The following is a 10,409-nucleotide window of genomic DNA, read 5'->3' as shown; positions in this document are numbered from 1 at the left end:
GCAGGAGAAGAAGACCCCGCCCAGATAAGATGGATTGATACGGTAGCTGGGACAATGGGGGGTAGGTGTATTGGGGTCAGTGAGACTTGCTTAGGACAGGGCAGGCTTCAGAGCTGTAGTACATAGGGTCACTATGAGTCGCAGGCAACTCGACGACACTTAACAACAAAAACAAAGTTATTAATAATATTCGGTCATATTTCTGTCTGGTTAGTTGTAATGCCATATCTTTGGTTCTTAAAATTTGTTTGTTTGCATCTTTCCCCCTTTTTGCCTGATTTGAAGAAAGAGAAGTATACAAAAAAGTAGAAGCAGCCATGTCAGAGATACTTGACCTCTCTTTTCTATCTAACATGGAAAGAGACATAATCATCAGTGTTCTACAACGAGATGAGGAGCTCCGGAAAGCAGATGAGAAAAGGATTAGGTAAGAGTTCCCTAAAAAGTATGGGGTTTCAGGACAATAGATCTAATTTTGACCTATGTTGTCTGTGATCTTCCTTGTACTTCTCATCTGACTTTCAGAAAACCTTGTGTATATGAGGTTTAAAACTCCTCATTGATTCATATTGGGCTCTGAGTTTGTTGCTTTTTTAAAAACTAATTTGTCTCACTGTGTCTTACAACTGCTCTCTATCTAGCATAATCAGAGCTTTAATCCAGTTTCACTTTTCTCTTCAATCTTGGTAGGCGACTGAAAAACGAGTTGTTGGAGATTAAAAGGAAAGGGGCCAAAAGGGGCAGCCAACACTACAGTGATAGAGCCTGTGCCCGGTGCCTGGAGAGTCTTGGCCGTTTGATTCCCAAGACCAGCACTTGTCGGGGTTGTAATCACCTGGTATGCCGAGATTGTTGTGTCCAAGAAAGAAATGGTACCTGGAGGTGTAAAGTGTGTGCCAAGGAAATGTAAGTGTTACCTGTGGGTGTTAAACAAAGGAAATGAGGTCTCAGCTCTGGTGAGAATTTTTTCCCCTTGGTCTTTGTTCATTGACTAACAAGAGCTATTGTTTAGCTATCATTCTTTGTATTCCCTGCCAGAGAGCTGAAGAAAACAACTGGAGACTGGTTTTATGACCAGAAAGTGAATCGCCTTGATTACCGCACAGGTAGTGAGGTAATCAGGATGTCTCTGCGTCGCAGACTTGCAGGTACTGGGCATGTTTGGAGATGGTCCTGTGAGGTACTTAACCTCAGTGACAGATTATTTGATGTGGAATCTTAATATGTTCTTACTGCACAGGCTCAGCCATTTTAGAAGGGGCATATAAAATTATTTCAATATCTATTCTGTCAGGATGATATACTTCAAGGGAGATTAGATAGAGATGGGGATTCTTACCATGTTCACCCCTCATCACTACCCCCTGCCGTGATTATGTTTGTCTTAAAGTGAATAAAAGAGAGACAGTGGGGCAGTACCTGCTTCCTCAGTCACAGATTGGAGATGTCTGGCCAGGAAGAAAGATCATTCAAGAGCGACAGAAGGAGTACAGGTAGGAAGCAAGTATCATTTTTAAAAATTAAACATTTGCCTTTTTTTTTTTACTTTCTTCTGTTTATAAAATAATGGATGTCCATGAGAGGAAAATTTGGAAAGCACAGATAAAAGAATGAGATAAAATAATACATGCTCATTATTAAAAGACTGCTGTGGTGGCCTGGTGAGTAAGGAGTTGTGCAACCACCATAAAGGCAAGTGTTTTAAATCCACCAACTACTCTGAGGGAGAAAGATGAACACTATCCTCCTGTGTGTTTACTGCCTCTGAAAATCTTCAGAAATGTCAGCTATGAATTGGTTCTAACTCAACTTCTCATAATAACATCATTATTAAACATAACCATTGTAGGAAACAATAAGCAATAAAGCAACAAATTACCCAAATACTTGGATTTTGTATTCGCTTAATGTAAAAATCATCTCAGCTTATCTGTGTATATGTAATAAAAAGGATGCATGACTAGGTAGACTGAAGAAACTATTCGATCATACCATAATAAATTAAAAAACTCTGCTTTATTGTACTTTAAAAGAATAAAACATTGAAATAAAATTGAAGACTTGCTAATCTTTATACAGATATTTCTTCACCATAAAAGTTATCAGTCATTAACATTGCTCTAAGCTTAAGAAGAAATATTAAAATCCTTCCATAGTCATTCTTTTCAAATGATGCGTTACTGTAACAGTTTTATTGAGATATAATTCACATACCATACAATTCACCTATTTATAACTCTATGATTTGTAGTATATTCATTGTTATACAGTTATCACCACTCTCAATTTTAGAACACATTAATCATTTCTGAAAGACACACTTTACCATTTAGGTAACATTCTCCAAACCTTTTCAGCCTCCCTGTTGTATAATTTAGGGGAGGGGTATCTGGATTATTTCACCTGGCATATTTTCATGATTCATCCACATTGTGCCATATATCAATTAGCACTCCAATCCTTTTTATGACAAAAATAATCATCCACTACACAAATATACCACATTTTGCTTGTTCATTCATCAGTTGATGGACATTTAGGTTGTTTCTACTTTTGGCTATTATAAATAATGCTGCTGTGAATATTTGCATACAGATTTTTGTGTGTACATATGTTGTCAGTTGTCTTGGGTATAACCTTCCTGCAGGTATAGTAGGTTGAATGTTGGGCTCCTTACTGGGTCAGTAGTTTCAATCCACCAGCCAATCCTTGGAAGAAAGATGAAACAATTTCTTCTCATTAAGATTTATAGCCTTGGGAACCCCATAGTGGGCTTCCATAAGTTGGAATAGAATTGATGGTTTCTGCTAATAAACACTTACATTAACTGTCTTATACTTCCTCCTGACCCTTTCCCTCAATTCCAAAGTCTTAAATTACTTAAATTACTTTTACATTGTCAGGATTTATAATATTTACATGCTTGGTTTGTAGCCATAAATCATGGGCTTGCTTTTCCTGCTTCCTTTATATTGATTTTAGTTGTAAAAGAATTTTACTCCTACTGTTAAGCCTTGTGCTGTGGATTCTTCATTTTTATTTATTTTGTGGTTTTCTGGATTTTATCATTGAGAAGTTCTTTCAAGAAGGACTTCTGGAAAAAAAAAAGTCTTCTGGATGCTACATAACACCTGCTTCTTGCATGTTAATAACACCTGCCTGGTACTAGGAGAGACTATTCTTTTGAGAAGGACATCTTATTTGGAAAGGTGGAGGGTCTGCCTATATGTTCTAATATTTTGTTATTACTAAGTACCATCGAGTTGGCTCTGGTTCATAGTAACCCTGTGCATAACAGAAAGAAATACTGAGCAGTCTTATCATTTTCACAATTGCTGCTGTGCTTTAACCTATTGTTGCAACCACTGTGTCAATCCATATCATTGAGGATTTTTTTTCCTCTTTTCCACTGTATTTGTTAATTCTTCTTGATAGGCTTTTCACCAACAAATTGAATCTGTTTATTTCTTTCCTCTACTCAGCAATAATTCTATTTAAGAGCTCTGTATTACTTTCTGTATTCTTTATTATATTTTAGAAGACCTAATGTTATTTTAGAGAGTGGGGTGGAGCTCCCCGATGAAAACAAGCTTGGAAGGAGGAGTGGCATCCACTTCCATAATAGCTTGCCTCCAGAAACCCTATGAACCTGGAGAGAGGAAGAAAGGCACCCAAGCGTCGAGAACTCTCCTTCATAGGGTCGCTATGAGTCACCTGCAACTCGACAGCACTTAACAACAACAATGTTATTTTATTTGAAAGACCATAAAATACAATACAGTGATGATGCTCACAAAGAGTTGCATATAACATTATATATATACACATACACACACACACACACTACATTCTACCGAAGAAGTACAAAAGTGTCTCAATGACTGCAGTCTTGTGAGCAAGTGTCCAATACTCCTTTACTCTGACAGTGGCCACAGGTAGAGGTAGTCCTTTTGCTAGGGAAAGTATGCCAGGGAAAGAAGGAAGCAGCAACTGTGTGGAAGGCATGCTTTCTGGACCCCATTATGCTCAGTGGTAGACTTTGTAGAACTCCTGGAGAGCCCAGCATTTGTTCTCAGTTGCTTGTTTGAATTAAGTGTATTCTTTTGCCAGCATTTCAAATTCCTCTTTGAGGACCTCATAGGTGTTCAGTGCCTGCTGAGACTTTACCATATCTTGCTCTTTTAGGCAAATGACCCCCTCTAAAGGTTCCCTAATGAAACAATGAACTTCTACTTTCTCAACACTATAAGTGTCAGACAAAACCTTCCATCCTCAGCTTAAGGACCATGTCACTGCACTTGATTTCCAAATACTAGGCATTGATTCAGTCTAGCTCAGAGGGAATCTCCAGCTAGTGTTCCTGAAGAAGCAAACCTCTGCAGTAAAGCAAGGCACTGGAGAAGTACCTGGGATTAGGTAGCACTCTGCTTCTCCAGAAGCACTGTTTGCTCCTTCTGCTAGCTCTTAGTGCTGCTGCTTCTCACTCACCATCACCTTATCTAGTTTCCACATCTTTGCTGCCTTGAGGGTTTCGCTATCTGAATTGAAATTGGGATCATGGTAGCAGAGCATGGTGAAACACTTTTTTTTCCTTGTCTTAGTTCTGTTTATTTCCAGTGGAAGCAGATATAGTTCTTAAAGATTTCAAAGATTACATTAAAAAGGTATTTTTAATAATACTGTTATGTGCCATCAAATTGACTACAACTCATAGCAACCCATGAACAGTGTCATCCTTAACATCTCTGACACACTTTAGCCCCTTGTTACAGTCACTGTGCCAATCCACCTTGTTGAGGATCCTTCTTTCTTACACTGACCCTCCTCCCTTCCAAGCATAATGTCCCATTTCAAGGGCTGGCCCTTCCTGAGAACATGCCCAAAGTATTATCAGATGAAACATCCCCATCCCTGCCTCCAAGGAGCACCCCGGTTGCACCCTCTCCAAGACATCTTTGTTTGTCCTTTTGGCAGTCCATGGGGTATTCAGTACTCTTCTCCAACACAACCCAAAGGCATTGGTTTTTTTGTCATTCTTAGTCATTGTCAAACTTTCTTATGCACAGCAAGTAACTGAAAAGACCATGGCTTGCCTCAGACGCACTTAATCTTTAAACTGACATCATTATCTCTTTAGCACTTTGGAGAGGTTCCTGATAGCAGATTTTCCCACTGCAACATATGTTCTCTGATTTCTTGACTGCTGGTATCAAAGGTGTTGACTGTGGATCCAAGTAAAGTGAAATAATTGAGAATTTCAGTGGTAAAGACAATTTTCCTTGGCATGGTGAGCTACCAGGATTGTACCATCTATGCCTGATAGTTCTTTTCTCAAATCTGATCATTCCCTCATACGTGTACTGATCACTACTCAGCTTAAAAATGACATGACATACTCTGCAGATCACTGTTGCTCTCTCCCAGTGGACTCACTCCTCCTCTTCATGACGTGCTCGCTTCTTTAATATTACATTCTACAAACAGTAGCCTGCTTGGTTTACACAAATTCTCAGGGACGATGCCTAGGTCGGTTTACATTCCCCTTTTCCCACCATGTGGAAATTCTCTCCAGGTATTAAGCTCAGCAATGATAAGGCTCACCTTGTTAATTTCTCTTCTCTCAGTGATCACTGTCTTATTCATAGCAAGTAACTGAAAAGACCATGGCTTGCTTCAGGTGCACCTAATCTTTAAACTGACATCATTATCTCTTTAGCACTTTGGAGAGGTTCCTGTCTTCAAGAAACAAATTCTTTCATTATCCTTTTTTTCCCCCCTTTTCAGGTTGTTTACTTTCAGGATAAAGTTGAAACTAGTCCCTGCTATTCCACTAGAGCGGAAATCCATTTTTAAAAGAAATCTAATATTTAATAAAGCAGAAAAGCAAAATAGAAGGAAATTTGTAAAAATGCTGCTAAATAAATAGGGCCAGCTTATATGGCAAAGATCCTCTGAAATCAAAATGTACATCTAGACTCCTTAACATGGCATTCAGGGACCATCTATGATCCCATCAAATCCTTTCTTATTTGACAACTCATTGGTGGTCTAATATGACAAGCCCATTCATAACTACAGGCTTTTGCTTATACTGTTCGCTCAGGAATGGTCTCTTTTTATCCTCTGCCTATGAAATTCTACACATCCTTGATGGTCTAGCTCAAGTGCTAATTTGTACTAAATCCTCTCTTCAGCCCTTCCTTCACATCACCAGAAGTAAGTTATTCTTCTTTACTTCAGTAGCACACTGCTCAAAGTTTCAGCACACCATTAATCTTGAATTACCATTTTAAGAACAATTAAAGTTGATAAAAATCACAGTGATAAATTTGAGCTCTTAAAAAAAGCAGCCATCTTTGGTTTACTCTCTGCAGAATGCTCAAGAGAGTTATCCTGGGTTCCCTTAGTTACTACTCCTTTGAATATGTCTTCACCCAATCTTCTCAATGTTGATGTCAAAGTTGAATGCTGTGTTCCAGCATCTAGTTGCCTTAGTGACCAATATATAAACTTTACAAAAGGCTCATGATATTTGACATTCACAAATGGCATCCACTGTAGTTGTTCAGCAATCACAGGCAAAAGCTTTACACACTTCTCTTGGATCTCATTCCTCTGGGAAGCATGTTTGACTCCTGACTTTTCTTCTTCCATTACCAATTCTTCATTTTTCAATTTACTAAGGTGATGATCTGAAATCCAGTCCATGAACATACTTAAAAGCTCATAAACTTGTGAGTTAAGTGGTATCTTACAAGGTTTAGAAACTGGTATTTTTTCCTGTTTTAAACTTTTCACTTCGTGAGCAGACTGGGAACTTCCTTTCAATCTCTGTATTGTCATAAACTCATACTTCCTTTGTAAATTATCTAAACGAGCTTGGACTCTTATAGCTTGAACCTCCATCTTCCTGTTTTCTTCACTGACTTCATTTAATTGTTTCCTTAAGCTATCATTCAATTCCTTCAATGCATCAAAAGACGACTTCAATCTCTTACTGTCTTTAGTCCTTTCCTTAAGAACTTCAGTTAAATGTTCAACTTCTGCTTCATGTTGCTCTTTCATAATCTGAAACCTTGTAAGAACCTCTTCTTCAACACCTTTAATTTTACTCAAGGCAGTTTCATGATTGAAAAGCAGTTCTTCTCGCTCAGCTAAAAAGTGTTCTCGCTTTTGAAGTTCTTCAGCAAATTCTTGTTGTGCTGCAGTTTCACACTGTAGCTTCTGATGTATTTGAAATAATTCATCATATATCTGATTGACATGATGTGGAAGTAAACTCTGCTTGCTGGATATTTTAGATGTTGGATACTTGACATTCTTCAAAGGAGAACCACTAGTATCACTAAAGTTCTCATTCCAAGTTCTTGCATTTAAGGTCAAATTCATTGGCTGGACAAGTGCTTTATCCATTTCTTTATGGTTGCAAACTTTGGAGGCTCTAACTCTATGTTCATTCTCAATTAACTCTTCAGTTTCCCATTGCTTCAAATCATGAAAATAATTCAGTTCATCATCTAAGCAATTCTTGCTTAATTGTTTCAATGAACTTGTAAGAGGTGTTGTAGGATGCTTTCCTTCATTAGAACAAAACCTTGATGATAAATCAGCTTTATCTCTAGATGAATAGAAACCCAAATCATCTGAGTATGTTAGTGAGCTCCTCTGACATTTAGCCTGCTCAGAATTTGAAAAATCACACTCTTCGGGGAAGTTGCTCCCTAGCCCGTACAGGCTTTTGAGGCGCTCCACTGCGAGGTCTTGACCTGGGGGCTTCACCACCCGAGGCTCCATGACTGCTTGCTTGCCGTTGTCTCTGCAGCAACAGCGTTCAAACCCGCGGCAGGGTGGCTGGGGGCGGACGAAACACTTTTTCTTGAGCTGCTCCTCCACTTCTAGCTGGAGCCAAGCTCTCATCCACAGAAAGTCCTCTGAAGGCAGCATGAGTTCCAGCAGGTCCACTTTCTCCAGTCTGACTAATAAAGACATTTCCCTTTCCTGGTTGGAACCTACAAGCCGTGTCAGTTGCTGCTCAAGGGTCTCATGAAACTTCTTGTCTTCAAAAGTTAAATTTGTGTCTTTTGCCTTCACATAGTAGTTTACAAGTAGCTCTTGGATGATCCTTTGCAGAATCTCAGACCTCAATCATGATTTCTTATGTGACCGAATGTCTTTGCATGCCTGAGCCTGCTCCTTTGCCACGGTGAGGCTTAAATCACTTTCATCCATATGCTGTGAAAGATTCAGCAGTGGCTTGCCTAAGTATGGGTTCTGCAACAGGTCCCATTCATTCAGGTTACAAGGAGGCATTGTTTGCTGCATACTTGCTGGAGTATTTTTATCTCTTCTCCAGGCAAGCAGAAATATCCAGAAGCCATTTTATTTTCTTGATATTTTTATGGGTGAAACAGTCAAGGCTTCTGAGGGGCTAGGGCCAGCCAGTTGTGGTTTCTACATCTATCTAGGCCCCAGAAACTCTCACTTAGGCCCCACTCAGGAGTAGTCTTTATTTTTAATCTGAAGAGTAAGGCAGATGACAACTTGGGTTCCTAGTTTTTGTCTCTAGAAATTCTCTTAAATGGCTTGTCTCCAGGGACTCTTATTTATTTTTCTTTTTCTAAAAAATTATTATACTAGATTATTTATAAAATTGGAATACATTGTTTTTCAGACCAGATTCTTCCAACTTCCTGTACCACCCACCCCATCAAAATGTACAACCGTGTGGTTGATTCCCCCCCCCCCCCCCCGCTTGGATCCTCATACTCATTCTACAATAATGGCTTTACACAATATTTGTCCTTGTGTGACTGAGTTAGTTCACTTAGCATAATGCTAACCAGTACCTCCCAAGTTAGGTAATAATTAAGAAAATTATTGTTCCTGTGTGCTGCATAGTATTCTATTGTATGGGTGTACCAAAATTTCTCAATCTATTCAATTGTGGTTGGACATCTGGGCTGTTTCCATGTTCTTGCTATAGTGACTAACGCTACTATGAACATTGGTGTACAAGTCTCTGTGCCTCAGTTCTCATTTCCTTAGGGTTTATTCCAGGAAGTGAAATACTGTGGTCATATGGAATTTCAGTGTTCAGCCTTTTTTTAAAATTTTTTTCCCAATCAATAATTTATTCATTGCTCATACCATTTTACAGAAAACCAGAACATAAATGACAATTATATACATGGATCTTACCTAAAGGAGTATACAAGTATCAAATTGGTTTTATCTATAGAGATAATACAGAACTCATTATCAGCTGTATAAACAAGTGTTGAGGCTGATTGTGGAACAGAACATTAATTACTCATATGCAATTTAAATTGCAGCAATTTATATATATATATTAGGCAACTATTCTTTTTTTTTCCAATGCAGTAAACATAATTTATCCAGTTTTTCTCAGTCTTACCCTCACCCCAATGTCAGCCTCATTCTATAACTGTGGCACCATATAATATTTGTCTCTTTGTGACTGAGATTTTTTACTCAGCATAATGTCTTCCAGGGTCACCCATTTTGAATAATATTGCAAGAGTTCCTTGTTTTTCAAAGCAGCATAGTATTCCATTGTGTGAATATTCCACAAATTCTCTATCCATTGGTTTGTTGATGGGTACTTAGATTGTTTCCAACTCCTTGCTATTGTGAATAAAGCCGCAATAAACATGGGTGTGCATATATCTGCTTGAATGTCATTTATGGTCTTTATAGGGTATATTCCCAGTAATGTAATTGCTGGGTCAAATGGTATCTCTATTTGCAACTTTTTGAGAAAACGCCAAACCGCTTTCCACAGTGATTGCACCATTTTACACTCCCACCAACAGTGAATAAGGGTTCCAGTCTCTCCACAACCTCGCCAGCATTTGTTGTTAGCTGTTCTGTTAAATTTTGCTTTTCTTACTGGGGTGAGATGAGATCTCATAGTTGTCTTGATTTGCATCTCTCTCAGGGCTAGGGATTTTAAACATTTCTTCATGTGCTTGTTGGCCACCTGAATGTCTTCTTTGGTGAAGTGTCTGTTCATATCCTGTGCCCATTTTTCTATTGGAGTATTTACCCATATCTTGTTCTGGTGCTCAAGTATTTTATAAATTCTAGATATAAGTCCCTTATCTGACATGTCATTACCAAAGACTTTTTTTCCCAGTCTCTGCCTTCCTTTTTACCCTGTTGGAGAAGTTTTTGGATGTGCATAGGGGTTTGATTTTTAGAAGGTCCCATTCATCTATTTTCTCTTCTCCTGGTTCTAAATTTTTCAGAATATTTGGAAGACTCTATTTTTTATTTTTTTATTTTTTAATTTAGTTTGTTTATTTTTCATTTCAATGAACATCTACAGAGATTTTGGAATTCCATTCATTCATTGTTGCACCCTTCTCCCCGCACAAACCCCTCCCCCC

The 10,409-nt window shown here is 38.4% G+C and overlaps 1 protein-coding gene and 1 pseudogene across 1 annotated transcript in view; one reads left to right on the top strand and one right to left on the bottom strand.

The window, feature by feature from the left end:
* Positions 1–261: 261 nt before the first annotated feature.
* SYTL4 (synaptotagmin-like 4) overlaps positions 262–10,409 on the top strand; it is a 61,764-nt gene continuing 51,616 nt past the window's right edge. Inside the window, exons 1-4 of the mRNA XM_006901139.1 lie at positions 262–427; positions 691–906; positions 1,039–1,148; positions 1,391–1,493. Coding sequence (XP_006901201.1) covers positions 318–427; positions 691–906; positions 1,039–1,148; positions 1,391–1,493 — 539 coding nt within the window. The 5' untranslated portion in view covers positions 262–317. The remainder of the gene's footprint in view (positions 428–690; positions 907–1,038; positions 1,149–1,390; positions 1,494–10,409) is intronic.
* On the bottom strand, positions 4,027–8,378 carry LOC102851250 (annotated as a pseudogene).

The sequence above is a fragment of the Elephantulus edwardii genome, unplaced genomic scaffold (genome assembly GCF_000299155.1).
Source record: "Elephantulus edwardii isolate Elephantulus edwardi_28Jun2011 unplaced genomic scaffold, EleEdw1.0 scaffold00310, whole genome shotgun sequence".
Classification (NCBI taxonomy): Eukaryota; Metazoa; Chordata; class Mammalia; order Macroscelidea; family Macroscelididae; genus Elephantulus; species Elephantulus edwardii.
This window is presented reverse-complemented; position numbering and strand designations above follow the sequence as displayed.